General features: G+C 36.2%; 1 protein-coding gene across 1 annotated transcript in view; it reads left to right on the plus strand.

The window, feature by feature from the left end:
* Window positions 1-23,180, plus strand: part of ELL2 (elongation factor for RNA polymerase II 2) — a 77,096-nt gene that overhangs the window by 12,420 nt on the left and 41,496 nt on the right. The window contains exon 2 of the mRNA XM_010380593.2: window positions 6,180-6,227. Within this exon, the coding sequence (XP_010378895.1) occupies window positions 6,180-6,227 (48 nt within the window). The remainder of the gene's footprint in view (window positions 1-6,179; window positions 6,228-23,180) is intronic.

The following is a 23,180-nucleotide window of genomic DNA, read 5'->3' on the forward strand; positions in this document are numbered from 1 at the left end:
TCAAAAACATCTCTAACCGTAGAGAATGAAGTTGGAAAGATCTCTATAATATTTTTTAGGAATATTGTTATTTTCTAGACCCAGAATGCTATTTCTTGTTTGTTTATTTGTAAAACTGATGGTTGTTGATAAGGGAAAGGTAACCACACATTTAATTTGTATACATGGATAAGCAATATGTATATAATCAAGAGATGGTTACAAACTACCTTTATAGGATAAGTAACTTTTTTATTCAACTCCAGAAAAGCAGCTGTGCTCTTCTCCCATCCCAAAGAAATCATGTCAGAATTAATATTAGGAAAATTAATATTTCCTAGGAAAATGACTCAGTAAATTATATATTACTTTTATAGTTCTGATATATTGTGAGGAATAGTCAGTCCCTGGAAATAAGTGTGCATAGATCTCTTTGGTCATACAGCAATTCTTGTTGCAGTAGCATTGGCTTGTAAATGCAGATGTCAAGAGTATAACCAAACTTAAGAGCATTTTAGCATTGCCTATACTACTATTCTGTGCTTAGGAATGCCCAACATTTCATAAGAGGTATAGAGCGTAAATTCAAGGAGCTCTAAGAGCAGTGAAAGCACTAAAATTTGACAGAATCTTTTGACTGCAAACCATCACTTTTATCAGGATTGTTGATAAATCCTGTTGTTGAAGAAGTTTCCCTAGCCAATTACAATCTGCCTTTGTGTTCTTGGTTGGAAATAGATACCAGATCACTCTCTTACTTATAGCTCAAATACTATTCCCTTAAGCCCTAGAGTAACTTGATTTTCAGAAGAGCTACTTGGTGAAAATATTTAATTAAAGCAAAAGTTGAAGCCTTACCTGAAACTCATTTCTAATGGGAATGTATTCAGCAAATGTTTAAAGATACAATGAGTTGAGGTCATGTTTATACGATTATACTTAGGCTAAAAAAATTTTTGGATAAAAAACTAATATGCTTTAGACATTTGCTTATAATGGTATTGACTTCTAAACTTTTTCCTAGTGTCTCTCTTAATAACACAGTGAGTGATCAGATGCAAAATAAGTGGTATAGAGTTTTGTTTCTTCCTGTGGCATTTTTAAAAACATTCAAGAGCTGTAGCCTAGTTAACATGTTCTTTTCTAAAATTGGGATTAAAATCAGTAAAGCATTTGAGGTTGTTTTAAGTATTTTTCTAGATTGCTAGATATCTTAAAAGAATTTCTGAGTAACAATGAGCTTGTTTGGATAAGTACATACAACTCTTCCATAAATGAGGGTTTTATTATATATTAAATAAAATGGTAACAAATATTTATGTATGTTCTTTCAGTATACATCATCCTTAAAGGAAAAAAAAAACAATTTTTTTCAGTTTTTAATCAGAAACTGAACTAAATTTTACTTCAGTTTTTTTGGAAATTTTAATTACTTTATGAAATTCATTTTCCTTGGAAACAAAATGCCAAAAGAACTGAGTGAACATTTAAGGTCTTTTAAATGTTTAGCACTAGGGGGTAACACATTTCAGAGGCAAGAGAAAGAAAGAGTACTGTATTTGGAATTCAGAGGACTGGATTTAAGGCGCAACTCTGCTAATCACCAGGTCTGTGATCCTGAGTGATGTACTCTACCTTTTAGAGACTCATTATTTATTCTGTCTCTGAAATGGGGAATAATGATGCTTTCCTACCACCCAGAGCTGGTTTTAGGAGGCTCACTTGAGACAACAGATATAAAATGCTCTGTGCCATACATTAGAAAACTAGGTAAATAAAAATTATTCTTGTTGAGGAGTCAAGCTCTATAGGTAGAACTATAAACATGTCAAGAAGTCAAGTTCTAAATTCAGGGCATGAGGAAAAAAATTGTATATAGTCAAAATTACTCTTGCAAGTTTCTAAATTGTTATGAAGAATCATACATATTGTCTTGTCTGTACAACCCTCAATAGTAATCTGCATATGTGTACAATGTGTATAGTGATATACTTCATGTATAAAGAGAACATATACAAAATGATTTTACAATACTTTTTTTCTTGTTTAGCTGAGCACATAATACTTGTAAGTTACATATGCCTAAGACTTTTGTGTCATAACAATCACGAATAAGACAACCTATGAAAAAATATACCCAATGTAGTGGAACAGTAGATGCTGGCATCTGGACAAACAGCTAATGAGATTTAACTCATAGTTACATAGTTCCAAATTAGCAAAATGGTGGCACCAGAGTTTTGTTTGGCTAAAAACAGGTTTAACATTTTTAAATTTGGATATTTTTCCTTTGGGCATTCATTTCCCAGGAACTTACCACTCCTTGTTGCCCTACATCCATCTGTTCCAAAGACCTTTGGGTCTTTGAAACATTGAAACATTGAGTCTTTGACTCCTGGTTTATCCAAAGGAAGGTCTCACTGAGGAAATTAATTTTGAGCTTGAATGTTAAGTAAGCAATAAGTATGGACTGGCAAAGTAGATCTTGGGAATTTATGCCAGGTTGGAAGAACATGAAAGAGTTAGAGAGGAAAGTCTTTGCAAAACAAACAAACAAAGGTTAACATAGCTGAGCTATTGTTGGGAGGAAACGGAAGATGAACTTGGTTGATTCTGGTTGATCTTGGTTGATAGCGGATGTGTTTTCTATTTAGTAGTTGGCTTTGTTTTGACAGACAGTGATAAGAACTACTGTGGGCCGACAGTGGTATATGAGAGAAGTTCTGCCGGCTATTTGAACAATTTGGAAGGACTTCAAGGAAGGGAGAAAGTCGTTATCTAGTTGTGAGGTGATAAGGGTCTTGCTTTCAAAATGGAGACTAAGAACTTAATTTGAGGGAGTTTGGGGCAGAGTGGCCAGAGTTGGTGACTGGGAGCCCTGGAGCCGCATTGGCATCATCTTTCTTTGGTGTCTGATGTTCAAGCTTTCAGCATATCTTATCATTTTTCCTGGGGAATATCTGCTGTGTCCACCATCCCCGGTTAGCCGCAGATGTAGTCATACTAATTTAGGCCTTTTTTATCACTTCCAGGGTATTTCTAAGCATCCCGCCGGACTGTGCGCTAGCTCACTTCTCCAGCCCTGCCCTGCTCTGATCCGTCTCTCTCCATCTATTTTGCACATGACTGGAAGAGCTTCCTTCCCCCAAAACACTTCTGTGAGCAACTCTCTTATTCAAAAAATTGAGAGAGCCTCCAACTGTTTATCAAGTTAAAGACAAGAGTACAACCCATCAGTGAGGGGTTAGGGAGGGGATTAGGGCAGGATTATTTCAGAGTGATAAACTTTTTAAACAGAGTCATCCTGAGGTCTGAAATTTAAATTATTGCCCTATTCTGTAGCAAATAGAAATGAAGACACATTTTGAGGATCAGGAAAAATTAGGCAGGAATTTGCAGATCGGATCTCATCCTTGCTGTTGTATTTCAAGTGGGAAAGAAGCGTACACATACAGACCTGCCCTCTGACCATACAGTGTCCATTCCTGTCTCCTCGCTTTTTTCCTCAGGGCATTCTCTTTCCTCGGAACTTACCTTTTCTAAACTGTGATTTAAGAGCCACCTTTTCTGTAAACAATTATCTATTCTAACCTGTACTCTCCTTTTTGAGAATTCTTATTACACTTCCCACTGCTACTTAGCCCAGTACTTAATCATTCTCAAATTTTCCCCAACTAAACAATGAACTTTCTGGCATGAGGGATTAGGCCCCCACACTCTTGAATACCCCATTAGCAGATATGTGTGGAACACAAGGTAGTAGAAGAAAAGCAGCATGGCAAAATAGGGAGATTGAGTCTTGGGTTCTGGTCCTGTTGGGGATAGGCACCAACTGTATTATCTCTGAGGCCTCATCTGGATTTGGAATCCTGTGATTCTAGTGGCATGTAGTATGTAAATGACTAATAGAATATGAAGTCAGGGAGAGAAGAGACTGTAAGTTAATTTTAAGGTGGTGAGCCTGGAGAACCAAGAGGATAAAAGTGCCTTTGCCAGAAAAGTAAGAAAGAGATGATGGTTTGGTTGGGAAGGCTGGGGCTGGGGGAATTAGTTTCATGTTTGCCAGTCATTGAGATTTGCTGCCATTGTGAGTTTCTAATGCAAAATGTCCTATCGGCAGTAGTAAGTAGCAGGCTATGGAGAGGTGCCAGCTGAGGAATGGAGAAGAGATTCAGAGTTATCACCGAGCAGGTGCAGTGAGCCTCCAGGATGAAGTGGATCTAGAAAAAGAAAAGGAAAGGAACTTGCCTTTTGGAATAAAAGGTGTGATCAGAGAACTGGGAGGACTGATGTCTCTAAGTGCAAGAAAGAGGTAATATCCAGTGGGGATATCAGCAATTTGAAAACTGAGAAGAAGTTTGCATTTATCTGACGAAGAAGAATCAATGAACTTGATGGAGAGAGAATTTCAGATTTCAATGGCAAACTGAAGACAACCTCTGAGTTGCCAGGATTCAAGGAGGGAAGTGTAATGAGCCTCTAAGGTTATATTCAGTGCTTCTGATTTGGAGGGACATTCAGAAAGCAGGGCTGATGGAAATATTATGAAAGCTGGAACCTGAACCTGTATAATCTCAATTGTAGGGCCACCTTACTCTTCCACATGAAGAGGGGCTTCCCAGGCTCCTGTGGGCTTGCTTTCATTACTTCAGGAAGAGTGAGTTTAGCCATGGAAAGTAGTTTGGGGGTGGTGTTTTTCCCCTTAAGAAAGTTAATGTATGTTTATATTTTCATAAAAGGCAATGAATTAGAATGAAAATCTACTAAAAAATTAGGTTTTAAAAATTCAGGTGCTGCCTTTTTATTTTTCCTTTTTAAAAAGTTCACTTCTCCCACACCAATAAATGAATTTGTTACTCAGTAGTACTTAGATTCTGCTGATAAGTCTAAAGTTAAATGATCTTTTATGGTAATAGAATATTAACAGTATCCATTATAATGTTTTCTCCAAAAAGATACTTGTTTATTCATTTTTATAAATAGTAATAAGATAGCTAATGTTACACTTGATTTTACATTCAGGTGGTCTGTCTTTTAAAGAAGTACTTATCTTTATTTCTTTTTCTCTTTCATTTATTATAATCCCTCATAGTAAACTTTTAAGTCGGCAGAGAAGTTTTGGGAAGCATTTGGAAGTAGTAGGTGATGTGCTGTAGCTGAGGTGGGAACATTATTAGTGCCTCTATATTTTTATTTGGGGTAGAGATGAGACCAGAAACCACTGTTTTTGTACATTGGATTTGAATATGAAGGTGTGAGTAGTTTACAGGCTGATGTACTACCATTAAACATTACCCAAATCTGATTTCTTCATGGGTTTCTGTTGGCAATTTGGGAAAGCTTTCCCACAGAAAAATATGCTGGTGACTATGAATACAGGAAATCATGCAAAAGAATATGGCTGACATTTACGATAACAGCTTTTCTTCCAAATGCACAACTCTATGATAAAATATTGAAGTTATCAAGAAGAAAAAGCTCATAATAAAAAACACTGATCTAGAAATTACGTTCTCCTGGTGAGAATCATATGAGAGAACTGGTAACCTGTTTGGCTCTCTATTAAAAACAAATCTCTGATAAAATGTGAGAAAATGGAAAACAGGTTTATTCTCAAATATTTAATTTTATATTTCTAGCATCCTGTTACAGTATTGCAAAGTTCCTCCAATTATCTCTTCCCTCTTCCCACCCCTATTAAAAATATACCAGGAAAACTATGCAACAATACAGTTTTTTTTAAGGTAAAATTGAATTGATATACTAACCATTTTTTGCCAAATCATGTTGGTCAGTTTCAAAAACATGATTAGCTGCACTGCCAAAAACTTTATTTTGTTTGTGTGGTTCAGAGAGAAATGTAAATAGTGTGATATTGTTCATCCAAGGCATCTTAATATAGTAACATGCAAAAGAAAGTATATAATGAAAAGAGATTTTCACACATTACGACACTGACCAAATACATATTTTTTTTTTTTTTTCTTTCTTTCTTTTTAATAGACATGGGAGGTCTCACTGTGTTGCCCAGGCTGGTCTTGAACTCCTGGCCTCAAGTGATCCTCCTGCTTCAGCCTCCCAAAGTGCTGGGATTAGAGGCATGAGTCACTGTGCCTGGCCCAAATAATATAGATTTAAAGTTTAAACATTTAGTTCTGTGTCATAGTAACCAAGGTTTACCTGTTTGTTTCTTTTAATAGAATTTAATTCCTTTTCGACCTTCAATTCAGTTCCAAGGACTCCACGGGGTGAGTACTCTTCTTGATTTAACAAACAAATCTAATGTTCTTGCACACTATTCAGCTTTTAAAATCTGTTTTCAGTTGACCCTTTTATTATAATCAGCCACTCATTCTGTGAACTTTGTGACTAAATGAAAATGTCTGACATCTTTAAGATGCTTGAATTCTATTATTTTATTAATCTACTTTTTAAAAATTCATATATGGTTATTGATAGTGACAGTGTTTTTTATCCATATCATGAATAATTGCATGTTTGAACCTTTTTATTGAAGTATAATGTACATCAAGGTATTATGTGAGTATGTTTTATGACAGCTTAACATCCATAAGGGATTATTTATTTCAGGCAAGTTATGATTGTGATTGCTTTTACTATTAACAAAATTTTGCTGTGTGTGCACTTTTTTAAGTTGTATGTACTAGGAAATGAAATATGTAAGTAGAAATTGAGTTTTTCACATATATAGAATAAACAAAGTTTTCTGTGTATTTTATTACTGCATTTGAAAGTGCAATAAATAATAATGTCTAATAAAATGGACCTATGAATTTTGTCTTTATAATAGATGATAAAGTTTACAGGAATAGAATCAGTATTTTAAAATTATTATTAATATTTCATAATAATAAATAGTAGACTCAATTATTCTTTTTGCTTCCTCATTTAAATTAATATGTATTCTATATTTGCCTCTATATATTAGCTATAATATGGAAATTTATAATTTCTGTAAATGGATTTTTAGAGCTATAGAGAAAACATAAGCTGAGGGAGGAAGATTCTTGATGATTGTAAATCTGCAGACTTCTGAATTTTTGTTGTCACAAAATGCGAAAGTGTCAATTTAAATAAATAGTCTTTCTAACCTTTATAACTTGAAAACAGTTCAAGAGTCAGATTAATTACATCATTCAACACAGACCAAGAGTACTTCTAAATGTGTTGTGTAATGCTTACTTGAAGGAGATGTTTGTGTGGATGTCAGAGTTTTGCTTCTACATGACAGCTTTACAATGAAGTCCTGTTTTTCCTCTTCAGTGACTAAGTGTTCATGAATGGGATCCTAATTGGAATAAGTATTCTTCTGAATTTTGTTGTATAGCTTTTTAGTAGGTAGTCATTAGTACATGCTGATTTTCTATTCAAGGGCTTAGTTCAGGTGTTTATTTAAGGCTTCTTGAGTTTTCCTGCAAATTTTAATGACATCAATAATATCTGAATAGATGTGCCAGGGTCAGGCCTAATTCTGCCAGCCCTGGAGGGCTTCATGAATTTTCACTAAAGAATTATCTAGGGAGAAGAGGGCTAGAGGAAGAGTGTAAGGTTTGAGCTGCTTTTCTCTTACTGGGAGTAGTAGGGTTCTGGGGCTGATGCTTCCCTTAATTTTTTCTCCTGGGAAATACCAATAAAGGATGTTTTCTAAGGAGGCATCAAGTTATGCCGAAACCCTAAATCATGGAGCACCAGTATGTGCAGACTTCCAAACTCTTCATTCTGACCCTTGCAGCTTTTAGCAGTCTAGGAGGGAGTATGGTTTTCTCTAGCATACTAGTTGCCCCTGGGCCCTAAGCAGCATTACAAAGCAGCAGTTTATATTTGAAACCTTAAACCACCTTTTCTAAACTTTCCTCCCTTCAGCTTTCCTGTCCCATGTGTCCAAGTGCCCTCAGTTTATCTTTGCCTGCTCCACTTTCTCTTCCTACTTTATTCCTTGCCTTGATATAGTTCACTGATGGAAACAATTTAGATATAAATGACTGATAGGTTTAAATCTTAATGGGTGGTTGAATTTTAACAGATAAGCTTTTTAATCCAAGGGAATGGTAATTGGATTTGGTAGAGTAGATGAGGAGTGGAGGTACTATAGACTGAGAGCTATAGGATGTTTGATCCTACTTTGCTTATTCTAAGTCTGTCTCCTCAACCCCCCACTCTTTTAATTATTCTAACTGGGAACAAAATATATGGACTCAGCATTGTTTTAGAGCCTGCAGCTGCATTCCATCCACCCCTCCCCCCTTCTTTTTGCAGAGCTCTCCCCAACCCTTTGGGACTTAGTAAAAACAAAGAGTCATTACTGGGGAGAGAGTGGGTTGGCACAGCCCACAGGGAAGACGCAGAGCTACCAATGTGAGGGTCTTCTGTACACTGCTCCTCTGTTTTTCTCAAGAGCCATGATAATTTAACGTTGCCTTGCTATTGCTTTAAATCCTCTCTGAAGAAGCATGCTTACAGATTTTTTCCTATGTGGAATATGTTTAGGGCTTTAAATTAAAAGATTTAAATTTAAATTTTCCACAAAGGGTACTTTTCCTTAATGAGAAATTTTATTTGTCTTTTTACATCAAATGTGACTGAAAATGTACCTTAACTGTCATGATACTGTCATATATAGGCATATTTGAAGTATAACTAAGCATTTTAAAAATATCGTTTTAAAACTGAACACGTAGTGTTAAAATCATTTTCTGTTTCCCTGATGAGACTCACGCTAAGCACTGCATCATTATGTTCTTCCTTGTTAACTAATTATAAGTATTTTTTTTCCCTCAGTTGTGTCTTTAGAAGGCCAGAATTTGGGTCTTGACTGGTTAGCTTTTAAGCGTATTTGCCTCTGTGCCTGAACATGTTCTCTTAGGTTGAAGTTTTCTTCTAAATAAATGCAGACTGAAATATTAAAGTATAGCAATATGTTGCTAAAGAGTAGAAATTCTGAAAGTCATTGATTACCTGGATTTTTATTATCACAGTTGGGCAGCAGCCTTTGTAGCATTAAAAATATAAATTGTGACTTTCACTGTTCATTCTACCCCTGTTCCTTAACGGAAAAAGGTGCTCAGAAAATTAGATGGTCATTGAGGGCATTTTCTGGATTCAGAAAAATGAGGAAATATCTATGGTAGCAGTTGATTCTCATTTCTAAACTCATGAATATCAGGAGGTGAGTAAATCATCCAGAATTGCTTTGCTGATTCTGAAGAGTGTGAATCAACCAATTCTCACAGTTCTAATCTATACCTAAGATACTTATAACTAAAGGTTTACTAGGATTATAAATCTCTCTAGACCAGCATATTTAAACAGAAATGGTAGCCGGTAGATTCACATGGGCTACTGCATTGTGATCTTCAAGTTACAACATTCAGAGGGGTGTAATGGTATAATGCACCCAGTTTCCAAAAGCAACATTTTTATTGTGAAGTAAGCTTTATAAAAATCAAGATGGTTCTATCTACTGATCTGATACTGAAAATGTGACAGGTGAAAATTTTCCACAGATGTGTTTCAGTACATTTTTAAAAACAAAACTCTGTATTTGCATGCTTGTTAAAAGTTTCTTGTCTAAAGACACACAGTTAATAATGGCAGTGCTATAACTACACTCTTGGTCTTCACACTGCTAGGGAGAAGTTCTTCCTGCCATACTGTAATAACAGTTGTTACTGATGCAGTTATCAACCAACGTAATTGTTCTAAGCAATAAACTATAAACAGGTAGCCTAATCAATGAATGTGCTAATAGGCTAATTTATTGTTCTGCTTGTTTCTTATTCACTGCGCAAACATTCTTTCAGCCTTTACTAGTGCCAAGTGCTTGTTATGTACTTTGTGTGAAAAGATGCAGGGATGGGCATGGCGTGGGCTTCACCCTCAGAGAACTCACAGTCTTAAGAAACACATACAGACTAATACTTAGAAAATAATTCATAATGTAGGATTCATTCAGAACCCTCTACTCAGAACTTCTATGGAAATGGGGAACTGTCAGGAACAAGGCTTATATGTGTATTTCTCATTGGTATGAAATAGCCTTTTAAGCAAGGGTTTTAGTAGATATAAAATGTCACATCTTGGCAATAGGTTTGTAAAATTCCAGAAGACCTATTTAAGAACTGTGTGTATGCATGTGCACACACACAAAGGTAAGTGTGTGGTATGTTATAATTGAAATAAAATCTGAAATGGCAAGGTTTTCAATAGTGAATAATGCCCACATCTGCTGGCATGTAGTAGCCGTACAGAGTTGCGTTGCCTCAGGCCTCAGTGACTCATGTCCAGGGAGTGATTTCCCTAGGGCAGTGAGAAATACTGCTAACTTTGTCCCAGTATATGAGATTCTAGACCTCGGTATTAACTCAGTATTTGTTATGAGAATATTGTTCTAAAATTCTTTCTAATTTAGTTACTTACTTTCAGACTCAGCAATCCCAGAGGCTTTAGAAAATAGTTTTACATAACGTAATTTTTAGAAATAATAAAATAATAATTATTTTTTGAGACAGTGTATTGCTCTCCAGGCTGAAGTTAAGTGGAGCAATCATAGCTTACTGCAGCCTTGAACTCCTGGGCTCAAGCAGTCCTCCCCCCTCAGCCTCCCAAGTAGCTAGGATTATAGATGCACAGCCATGACTGGCTAATTGTTTTTGTTGTTGTAGAGATGGGTCTCACTGTGTTGCCCAGGCTGGCCTCAAATTCCTGGCCTCAAGCAATCCTCCTGACTGGGCTTCCCAAAGACCTGGGATTACAGATTTGAAGCACCATACTGGGCCTAATTTTTAGAAATCATTTTTAAGAATTTAAGAAGAGGACTGAAAATAGAAAATATTTTCAATAAGTACCATGCAGTATCTCCTGTGAAACACTGAGTCACACACACTTTTCCCAGAATGAACAAGGAATAGCCAGCCAAACAAGTTCTAAATGTATGCCTTCTAAAAAGGCATAATGACCTTCCGAAGATGAAATTGGCATTTAACTGGTAACTTTAAAGGCTTGAATAGTGCTATAAAACTCTTTCAGTAGAATCATTAAACAGAGGGTTGGATTTTTCTTCTTCTTTTTTTTTTAATCCCCAAACTTAGCAAAGCCTTCAGAGATATTTTGTTAATTATTTATTTTACTTTGTGGGGGTTGTGGAGAAGATTGGGTTTGGAAAACTAAATTATACAGTATTTGAAGTTAGTAGGCAATTTCAACCCCCTTGAAAATGCTTCCTGCAAACTGTCCTTCCCTACCCTACTTGGTTCCTGGGGAAGCAAAGATAACTATCAGCTTGAAATATGCAGCAAAGGTAAAAATAAATCCCCAGCACTGCCATTCCGTCTTAGATGATATGCCTTGCCTCTGGCTTCTTTCCCTTGACGTTTTGGTTTGGCTAGCCTACTGGTTTTGCCAAGGGTTGTGTTTAGTCAGTCGGCTCTGAATGTTGCCGACTAACAGCTACCTTGATACTCTCGGCTCTGAATGTAATTAATACTAAAAGAATGTTAAAATTGTATTTCTTTATAATGGTAGTTCTGTTTTAATTTTTTTAATATTACAGTGGTTAACATGCATAGATACCATCTAATATTTTTGCTGAATTACAACTCTTTAGCCACATGTTAATTTACTAAGGTGTTAATAAAATAGTAAATTACCTAATTTTAAAAATTTTTTAATTTTTATATATACACGCACACAACACATACACACACTGTTTTTTTTCTTTTTTTGTTTCTGGAGACTGAGTCTCGCTGTGTCACCCAGGCTGGAGTGCACATTTTTAAAAATCTCATTTTACCCAGGAGATGGGCTGCCCCTGGGGAACTCTGGAAACTGCATATTTTCTCACCCAATAATTGAATCATACTTTGAAGCTATTGTACATTGACCAGAGGACCCACCCAACCCACCCTTTGCCCTTGAAGATCTCAGAATAGCAGAGGGTGGGAGGGTAACTTTGATTGTATGTTTATGGTGCCTGAGGAAACTATCTCAAAGTACTCACGGACCATACCCTTACACAGGCGCCACTGTGAGTTACAGCAAGACAAGCCCCCCAAAACATGAGCACAAACAGGGGTGCTCACTCTGCTCTGTCCTTCATCAAATTGCATCACCTTGGAATGCAGCAGCTGGAGCCATAACTAATATCTGAACCTATCACAATTGCCATAAATTGTATTCTTAGCAATGAGTGAAGCTTACTGCCTTCACTTAGCAAACATTTGTGAGTACACGATGTATACCAGGCACCATGATAGACAGATAGACAGTGTGTAGACAAGGTAAAATAGCCCATTTCTATTCCTGACATTACCTGTTTGTCAATAAAATTTGTCACTAATTGGCTTTGCTTTTTTGTTTCCCACCAAAAACTGAACTTGTGGAATTGAGTTACTTATATTGCAGGCAGTGTCACTTTAGTAGTACTTACTTATTTAAGCTTGGAAAATAATATTTTACCAGTTCTATGATACTTTGTGGTCCCTTAAAGTTAACCATCCCTTACTCTGTCACCTATATTGGAGTGCAGTGGCTCAATCATAGCTCACTGCAGCCTACTGGGTAGCTGGGACTATAGGCACGCATTACCATACTCAGCTAATTTTTTAACTTTTTTCAAGAGACAAGGTCTCCCTATATTGCCCAGGCTGGTCTCCAACTCCTGGACTCAAGTGATCCTCCCACCTCAGCCTTTCAAAGTGCTGGGATTACAGGGATGATCCACCACCCAGCCCCACCTTCTTGAGGAGTTAGGATTTCACCTTGGAGATCAGTGCTTCTTATCTATAAAATTTCCCTGGGGAGCTATGATGAGGTTTGGAAACCTGGACTTAAAACACATTTTTTTCCCCCAGATTTTCTTAGGATAGCTCGATTCACTCTCATAAGAATGTTTGAAGAATATACATATGTATAGATATGTATACATTCTCTTCTCAAAAGAAGCTTCATGACTTTCATCAATTTCTGGGTAACCTCTGACCTCTCTAATGTGAGAAAACTACATCGGTAAATGAGTGCCTTCAAACACATTTACGAATAATTCACAGTAAGGCAAAACTGTTTTACATCGCATAGCTTTACACATATAGATGTAGACATTCACACTACTGAAACAAAAGTTCCACAACACAGTCTTTACCCTTACTTCATCAATGTACCCTGATATTTTCTATTCCATTCTCTTTCATTTAAAAAGAATCCTAGTCACAATCCACTAAATTAATGCCATGACCTTCCAATGGGTCACAATCTATTATAGCTTATCAAACATGGTAGGAGATTATCAACTATTTAAATAATTTTAGCTAGGGAGTCATGTGGTCAGATTTGCATTTTAACATGCTTCTCCAATGGCTGCCTTGACTTAGTCATTCCTTATATATGGAATTCCTTACATATGGGAGGACAAGAAGAAGAGATAAGGATGGCTCTGTATTTATTACTTGAGCATTTGGTTAGGTGGTGAGGCCATTATTCAAATCTGAAATAGATGAAAGAGCAGGCTTAGAAGGAGACATGGGGTGTGTTTGGTTTGGAACATGTTATCCCTGAGGTGTTCAGGTTACACTCCAATCCTCATTCTGTCAGAATGGAGCTGCCCAGGGGGTATTCCCATTGGAGAATTGGACCAAAAGGATTTTCAAAAGCAACTCCAAAGGACATTTTATTGGGTTTAATTATACCTGGAACTCTAGTCGTGAGAAGAAAGAAAAGGTTGATTTACAGATGAAATTCTGATGTGAAGCCCTATTTAAAGAGTAATTTTTTTCCTAGCTGTTAAAGAATACTGGTTTACATATGAATACTGAAAGCATGCGTATTGTTACTTTTAATTACTAACATTAGGGAATTTGAAGCTCCTTTTGTTAAATTGTGCCCATACTAATTAAGAACAATGACGGGTTAATAGAGATTAAGTGTGGTATATTCATTTAGTGTAAGAGTATACAACAGTGAAAAGCAGTAACTTATAACTCTAAGCAGGCAGAAGAATACATATGGTATGATGCTGTTTTTATAAAGTTTAATAACAGGAATAATCAAAAAATCTATTGGTAAGTTTACATATGTGATAAAACTATTAAAAACCAAAAAAGGGATGACAGTTATGAAAATGAGAACAGTGGTTACACCCAAAGGGAAAGGCAGGCAGAGGGAAAAGGAGAGGAGGATGGGTGGATGTGTTATTGCTCACATTCTAGTTCTTGAATGGTGAGTTTACAGTTTCTCATTATGACATTGAACTTCATAACGATCAAGCTATACTTATTTTGCAGAAACAAATATGTTAAAGTTTGTTCTCATTATCATTAATTTGTCATCTTTATGGGTTAAATAAGAAAAACCAGAACATGTTTCAATATTGGAGAAACATAAAAGAAATTTTTGGAGATGCCGAGTTCAAATATGACAAGACTTTAAGGAGAAAAACTGGATATTAAAGGTTTTAAAAAACAAGTTGACAAGGAGAACAGAGAAGGCAGGTCTTGTTATCTAGAGCTAGACACCAGCTAATATCTTGCTAGTCAACTACTTGATAGAGTTGCTTTGTCATCTATCAGTGGAGAAAGAAAGTTTTCTCTGTCTGGATCTCTCTCCCCAGTGGAAAGAAGGTACAGGCAGAGTTGCTGGTGTTATCAAGGGTGTGAGAGTAGAGACTACTTTCCTTTCTGAGTTAGCATTTGATGTTTTGGAGCAGCGGCATTGTAAAGTGTCGTAGGAAAAAGTCTAGTCTAGAAAGGACAGATCAGGGGAATGAAAAGCAGCAGTTGGTTGAATTTTAAAAGATGAGGTTCTTAGGGGGCTTAGAGTAATAAAACTCAGAATGCAATATGCAAGTGATTAAAGAACAAAATTGAGCCCACATCAGGAGAGGGTTGGTACCTAAGCAGCCATAGGAAAAGGGCAGTTCTTTATAATACATGAAAAGCCTGGGGTTTAATAACCACTTAGTAAGTTATGTTATGGATATCTTATTTTAGAGTGAGAATATAAGGCATAGCCATTTTTGTGAAGGTAGTAATACTCTACTAATGAATACTTAGAAGTTTTGTTACGACTAATCTGAACGCTTTTTAGTTTTTCCTTAATCTAGTCATGTTGGTAATTTATAAGTCAGTTTTCAGATTAGGAAGGAAGGTATTTAAGGTTGTTCCATTTCCACTGAATAGTAAGATGATGATACTTACACATTTCCACAGCTGTTTGAAAGCTCTGTATTTGGCTATAACGAAAAACTTTGTTAGGAATGCTTGATGTTTTGTGTTTTGTTTCTAAAGGAAGACAGTGTTTTGTTCCTTCTTTAGAAAACTTGAAGAATAGCATAATGAGTCAGGATTAATTTGGGATAAAGTCTTTTACTTCATAATTTCTGATTCTGTAAAAAAAATCTCTAACCTCTTTCAATAATATTTAAGGTAATTGAGTCAAAGGGTAAGTATCAATGATAACCTAAAATCTAGTTATTATTTTTATGCAGCCTTTATTGTTTTTCTGATTGAAAAACAAAGTGAATAAACATTTTTAAAGTGTATAAAATACACATAAGAATAAAGATGAATGATAAAAAGGGTTCCTAAAAGTGAAAAACAGTTTTATTCAATTTCATTCTAGTCTTTTCTTCTTGCTGACATACATTTTAAAAATTGCAGTCTCAGTGTGTTTCTTGCCTTTTTATATTCCTTTTTTCATTTAGCATTATCATGAGCATTTTCCTATGTTATTAAATAGTACAAGTTACTTTTAAATAGCTACCTAACATTTCATTTTATGGATGCACTATCATTTAGCCATTCTCCTATTACATGTATGGTTTCTGTATAACAATAATGGTATGATTAAAATCCATGTGCATAAATTATTATTGCTATCTTTATTTCCTCAGGATAGATTCCTAGATATGGCATTTATTAGGTGAGAATACTTTTAAAGTTTTCAATAACTGTAGCCAAATCATTTATCCTGTCCGCATCCCCCACCCCCAGAAAGCTACTGCTGTCTTATATTCCCACAGCTGTTCAAAAGTGCCAGTCATGAGGGGTTTTCCCCAGCCAATACTGGATACATGTTTTTTGAATTTCAAAATTAATCATTTGATAATGTTTAAAAACTGTTTGACAGTGTGATTTGTTTGATTACAATCTGACATGAGTAAAATATTGCAATGTTTTAAGATAGCGTGAAGTAACATCCAGTGCCTTGCTGTCTCCATCTGGTATTGCTAGAAGGAGTGGTTTTGAGTTTTTCATTCCTTTATATTATTCATGTTTTCTCCCAATATGGTGGGGAGAGTTTTTATTTTATTAGTTCATGAATTCCCTTTGACAAAATTACTCTATTTCTCTTTTAAAAATAATTATACTACTTATATAACTTTTTACATACTGTATTTTGCTGTTTTGACATTTTTGTTTACCATTTTTTGTGGTCGTAATTATTTAGCGCTTTTGAATTTCTACCTTCACCTTTAGATGCCTGTCTTCTTTAAAAGAACATTGCAAACATCTCACAGAGCCTAGCGGTATGGATCTCTTTTTTTCATGGAGCAATGCTGTGAGTTATTGGCCAGGGAATAAAATGTTTTACTACTTTATATAGTTTCATTATTTTAGAGGGACTCTGTGGTGTGTGGTTCTACCTCCTAGCAGAATTAAATTACTATCTAAAAGATAAACAAAAGTTTTTTAGTATTAGTTATTCAAATATAGTACTTGCCTTAATTACCCATACGTAAACCTTTGCCCTTTCTTTGCCAAAGTGTCTCTTTCTCTATGTGAAGGCATAGGTTTGATGACTTTGCCAATAGCCTAACCATCCTTAGAAATCTTTACGGTCCTATATTTCTTACAATTACAAATCAGTCTATCTAAGAAACTTGACAGGCCCTCTTATTTACATCAGACATGCCAATCTCTTAGAAATCAGAACTGTAGTCTCTAATTTAGCTCTTGATGTGTTGTGCATATCAATAGCTTTATACATGTGAAATTAGAAATAGTTTTATTTTCTTTATAGGCTTGAAGAAAATTAACAAACAAATTTGACTTATGAAAACTGAATAGAAATAAATTTTATGGAGTAAACCAGACTCTGCCTCAGGAATACATTTTCAGAGTAGATGTTCGGAAAGAGATTTATAAAAATTAAAATACTACACGTTTGGTTCATTTTTAGAGCTACCTATAGCTTGATACAAAAAAACACCCCCACAAACTTTAAAATACTGTTTGTATTTATGAAGATTGAATGCTTTAGAGTCATAAAGTTGTGATTCCCACGAGAACCCTTAATTCTGTTTTCTTTGTTTCTTTGTTGTGCGGTAGCTTGTATCTGAGACTCTGGGAATCTGAAGGCAGCCCTTTTTTTTTTTTTTTTTTTTTTTTTTTTTTAATGGATAGGGCACTTGGGAAGCAGTGTTTGCTACCCTTCTAGAGGAGCAGCAGACATCTGTTAATTTTTCAGCCTTCCATGGACACCTGTTTTAGCTGATTCATTCTCGTACCTTATCTTTCTGTATTTTGAGTTTGAGACAGTTGGAAATACTGCTAGTTGTTTTCATTATTTGTTTATTTTTCCAGATAGTTTATTTGGCTTCCATTTACACTAACACTTAAGCTTTGACCCAGAAGACTTGTAGCCCCTTATTTTTCTCTAAATTATGAAGATTCAGAATGAGTATAGTCAACTTTTGATTATCCAAAGAGCTTGTTAACAGAAATTACTTTAAAAATCAAACACCTCATTATAGTAAGGAAGGCTCGTGTGTGTTAGAATCAAACAGGTCAGAATTGGAGTGGGAACTCCCCAATATTGTCTTTGTATTATCAAAGCAAACATTTTTTGGCACTTAACTGTGTACTGGGCCTTGTGCCAGACACCTTAGATGGGTTATCTCTAAACTTCACATCAGTCATATGAATTGGGTAATATCATTATCTACATTTTACAAGTATGGAAACTGGGGATTACTGAGGTTATTTGCCCAAGGTAACACAGATGGTAGATTCTGCAGCCAGAGTTGGAAACCAGGTAGTTTGCTCCACAGCCAATGATCTAGCATCCTAGATGTGGTCCATTAGGGCTCTCTCTTTTCATCTGTTTGTAAAAGGGAAGTTTTCACTTTCTTCTCAAATCATTGAGAGAGAAACAACTTGGAACTGGAAGTGCAAAGGGAAAATTCTAAAGAAAGCATTTTAAAAAGGAGAAAGAACAAGACAGCGGGACACCATTTCCTATCTCTTGTATTCTCCAAATAGTTGGCACCAATTCTCATTTAAAAAAAAAAAAAAAAAGGCACAAAATGGTGCATATTTTTACACACACACTTTTGTAATGTTCATTTAAGATGTGACTACAATTTAATTAATTAAAGTGATATACCCCAAATATTGTCTGTCTTGTTGCTGTTTCTCCTTCTTTAGCATAGACTGTGGTCTTGTGCCGTTGGTCCCCAGGGAGGACTTACCACAGTGATCTTACCACAGTGGCTGCCTCAGCAATTCCAGTCTCTCATCATTCCTTCCTTAACCAGAGCATTTCTGAGTCTGTTTGTAATACATGTTGGGTTTCCCCATAAGATTTATTTTGAAAAAAGCATTCTGTAACTTTACCCAAGAAAAGGCTCAAAAACAATTGATACTGAAAGCAGAGAATTAAGAACTAAATATACTTCTAAATCTCTATGGAAATATTCTACAGGCTTAACTATTGTTTATCTTATTGGACTTACAAGTTTTCTTGGTGACATTGATTAGTTTGGGGTGAAACCATGTATTTTACAAAATCTAGGTCTTGGGCTTTTTGAGACTTCTGTTAACCTTGAGGACTAGTAGGTGTCAAATACCAGTCTCTCCCTGGATTTACACAATTGCTGCTGACTGCAGGCACGAATTCTAAGCCCACTTAGTTTGCCAGCAGTTCTTCCTGGCATAATGCAAAAGAACGTTGCTCAAGGCTCCAGGGTACAAGAAGAGGAGATTGGCAGTGAATTGGAAGTTGCCGTTCATATTTAAGATTTTTTTTCCTTGTAGAATTCAGGTTTGGGCTTTGTTTCTGAGAAACCATTTTTTAAAACAAAATTCTGCTTCCTACTTGACAAGAATTACTAAACTTAGAATTATTTAGTATGGTTAAATTCTAAATTCTTTAAAATACAAAATGGTTTTAAAGAGGTTGGGTCATACTTTCAAATGGAATTTTGTGAAGCCAGAGTATTCGGTGAGTGTTTTAATAAAAACGAAGATACTTTTTAAAAACAAAAATGTATAATATGAACTCAAGTCCCACAAACCCAGGAAGCCACTTGGCCTAGGCTTTGGGGCTAAACATAGCACAAGAGAGGTTAGGAACTTTCTCATCCTGACATTTGTACCACACAGCAGGCAGCTGTATGAGTTTTTTGGGTTTTTTTTCCCCCCTTCCTTTCATCTTGTTATTTATTTTTGCCTTCTCTGGGGAACCCTGGTTCTCAACAGATTCTTAAGTCATCTATTTCAAATCCATTTATAATTTTTTAGTATCCCTGACATAAGGCACCTTCTGAGTGAATTTAATCTAAGTTCCTTCAGATAAATCTAACAAATATTTATTAGCTATCTACTCTACTGTGTTTCAAATATATATAAAAGTGGGTAAGACCAGCTGGGCGTGGTAGCTCACACCTATGATCCCAGCACTTCAGAAGGCTGAGGCGGGCAGATCATGAAGTCAGGAGTTTGAGACAAGCCTGACCAACATGGTGAAACCCTGTCTCTACTAAAAATACAAAAATTAGCTGGGCGTGGTGGTGCACACCTGTAATCCCAGCTACTCAGGAGGCTGAGGCAGGAAAATCGCTTGAACCCGGGAGGCGGAGGTTGCAGTGAGCCGAGATCGCGCCGCTGCACTCCAGCCTGGGCGACAGAGCAAGACTCTGTCTCAAAAGAAAAAAAAAGTGAATAAGACCATGGCCTTTGCCTCCACAGAACTCACAGTCTGGTGGGAGAGAAAGGCAAATAAATGAGTACTTAGCATACAGTGTAGTGAAAGCAGCCATAGCGACGAATGCCTGGAGGTGACGGGACCATGGGGACTCAGAAAGGGGGCTTCTAAACGCACCTCACTGGGAAAGCAAAGGCTCCCTAAGGGAAGGACTGCTAAGCTGAATCTCACAGATAAGTTAGCATGAGCTAAGGCAAGAAGTGGGGACACAGAGTAGCGTGTTCCAGCACCCAGCAAACACCGTATTGCTGGAACACGAAATACAAGGTGGAGATGAGGCCCAGTTAAACTAGTTTAGTAGTAAGAGTGCTGACAAGGAAACTCATATATACTATTAAGAAGCTTTACATCTACTACTGGTAAGTAGTAGGAAGTCATGAAAAAATAAATGACCCTTGAGACTGACAGGGTCATATTGACATTTTATAAGAATAGTTGTTGATAAAAACTGAATGATTAGAGGATGGCAGCTGAATGATTAGATGATGGGATTGAGAACGGTTCAAAAGTAGAGGCCAAAAGCCAAGTTGTCCAAGCAAAAGGTAATACTGAGCCAAAGCAGAGGAAAGAATATACATTTAAGAAATATTTCAGAAGGAAAAAGCAGTAAGTCTTACGATTATGTGCATGTTGAGGGGTGTGGAGTAGTGTGAGAGAGAGGAGTCAAATTTCACTCATCAGGGTGCCAGTAATCTCAGCACTAAATGAATGATGGCTTATTAACTGGGCAGTGTGGGAGGTGGAAAGATTCAGGAATGAGATGATAATTTAGTTCATGTCAGCTTTGTATATTTAAATTTTGGAAGGGACTGGTTAATAAAACAAAAATGAAATGCAGCTTTATGATAAGTTGCTGAACCCAGTGGGAGGTTTTAGTTTTTGCCACCAAAGAAGAACTTGTGGCTTAGCCCAGCCATGACTGCATTTTGAAGAAACTATTTAGATTTTCTCGATGGCTGTCTCACTTCTCTTCCAAAACCACTTTGCACTTGGTTCAACTTTGCATTCATTTTTAAACAAAGTTTCTGTTCTCTCCTGCTCCATAGTCTGTATACCTTTTCCCTGATGCAGTATCTCTAGTATCTGGTATTTCCATCTTTCCCCTGCCAATAACTGTCATCACCCCTGTTTTCCTGGAAATACCCAACTACCAAACAACACACACTCAGACACCTGGTTTCTTATAAATACTTTTTAACCATGAAGCTACAAAAATGAATCATAACAAAACTCCCTTGGAAGCCCCTTTTTAGCTGGAGAAACCAACATTGGTCAGTTGTACAGTATTTAAAAATAAGAAGTACACTTAACCAGTTAATGGATTCATTTACATTAAGGTGCTCATTATCACATTCAAAGTAAAAAATATACATATATATGTGTGTGTGTGTGTGTGTATATGTCTATATGTGTGTACACACACACATACACATACTGAAACAATTCCTTTCTTCCAGGCAAAATACCCTGGAGTCATCCTTGATTTCTCCCCTTCATTTCTTATATTTAATATGTCTAGGAATCCTGCTGCCTGTACCTGCAAAATACATCCCAAATCCATCCATTTCTCCGTCCTGGTCCTAAGCATCATTATCTTGTTCCTGGACCTTTATACATATGTGCCACAATGGCAGGAATCTTTGTCGGTTTTATTCACTACTATGTCATAGAAACCTAAACAGTGCCTAGCATAGTAGTACTCGGTTAATATGTGTGGAATAAGTGAATTAAGTGAAAGAATCAATTAATCCATGTCATCTTACCAGACACACTAACATTTGGAAGGCTAGTTTCACATTAATAGAGAAGCCATATTAAGAGAGCCAAAAGTAGTTTTTTGTAATTTCAGTTATATAGCAACTGAGTGTTTTGGGTGTATTTGATTTTTTAAAATTACTACTTTACTTCCATCGTTGTTACTGTGTATTTGTAATTAAAATTGGTTTTGAAATGTTGCCATCGATGATATTTTCTCCAAAATGGTCATAAATTTAAAAGAATACATTAGGGATGAGAATGCAGTTCTCAGGAATTATTTTTATATTAAGACTATATACTACAGAAATAACGGGAATAGGAAACCTCAGTATTAGGCTGCTCTACTGTTTAATCCAGAACTAGAAATTTTAATACTGGATCCAGGGGAACTATGTGAAAAATAACAGGGAAAGCATTTCACTTTACTTTTTCCTTGCTTAATATACATCTTGCTAAAGAGGAACAATAAAGAAGGAAATAAATTGACTTATTTTTTCCTGAATTATTTACGTTAATTGCTATATGACCTGAATTTTGGGGATAACTGCCAATATTTCTCTTTGTGCTAGAAAAATTTGGCATTTTGCACTATTCTCCTCAGTTAAATAGCTATCATATGGAAATTTCAGATGGCTCTAATATGTGTTGGCTCCTCTCTACCCCCTGCCCTTCCTTGTCAGTAGGAATGTTTAGCTCTTACTGATTTCTCTAATACTTAACTTTTTCTATTGCCAGCGAGGGCTACCCTCCCCTTCCTACTCCTCCACCCTCCAGTATTGGTTTGCACATCTGGGCTGATCTGAGAGGCTTTCCCCCCGCCCTCCCAACCCATAATGTTTGGGCCTAAAGTCATAACTGCAGGTCTAGTTTTCAAAATAGCACATGTGGCTTTCAGGTTGAGGTTTCTATTTTCTGTTCTGATTCTAGATTATTCTGTCCCTAAACTGTGGAACCTGAATAGTGCATGCAAATATATTTCTGTAGCTTAAAGTATATTTCTAGATTTTAAGGAAATCACAGAATCAAGAGTCTAGAAATAATTTGAGAACAACAGAGAATTCTAATGTTTAAATGTTTGCAGTACGTTTATATCTAAGCTAATATATGCAGTCTATATATTGTCAAATAATAGATGTTAGATAAAATTAAGAGATGGACTGGGCTCCTGGGATGCTGGAGGGGAGGTGGTGGGTTCTGAGGCCATACAAATTGGGAAACTATTCAGTATGGAAGGACCCACAGCAAAGAAAGGTATTTTGTTTAACTTGGCATTTCCTAAATTTATTTGAGGAAAGAACCCCCCTTTCACATAAGGAAACTTTTCAGCATGCTTCGGAAATGCTACTGGAAAGAAAGCAAATACTTCAGTTCTAGGCCTGGCTCAGGCATTAATCTACCTTTTCATTTAACAAATATGCATTGAGTGACTACTTTGTGCCACGCACCAC

Source organism: Rhinopithecus roxellana, chromosome 3 (assembly GCF_007565055.1).
Source record: "Rhinopithecus roxellana isolate Shanxi Qingling chromosome 3, ASM756505v1, whole genome shotgun sequence".
Lineage (NCBI taxonomy): Eukaryota > Metazoa > Chordata > Mammalia > Primates > Cercopithecidae > Rhinopithecus > Rhinopithecus roxellana.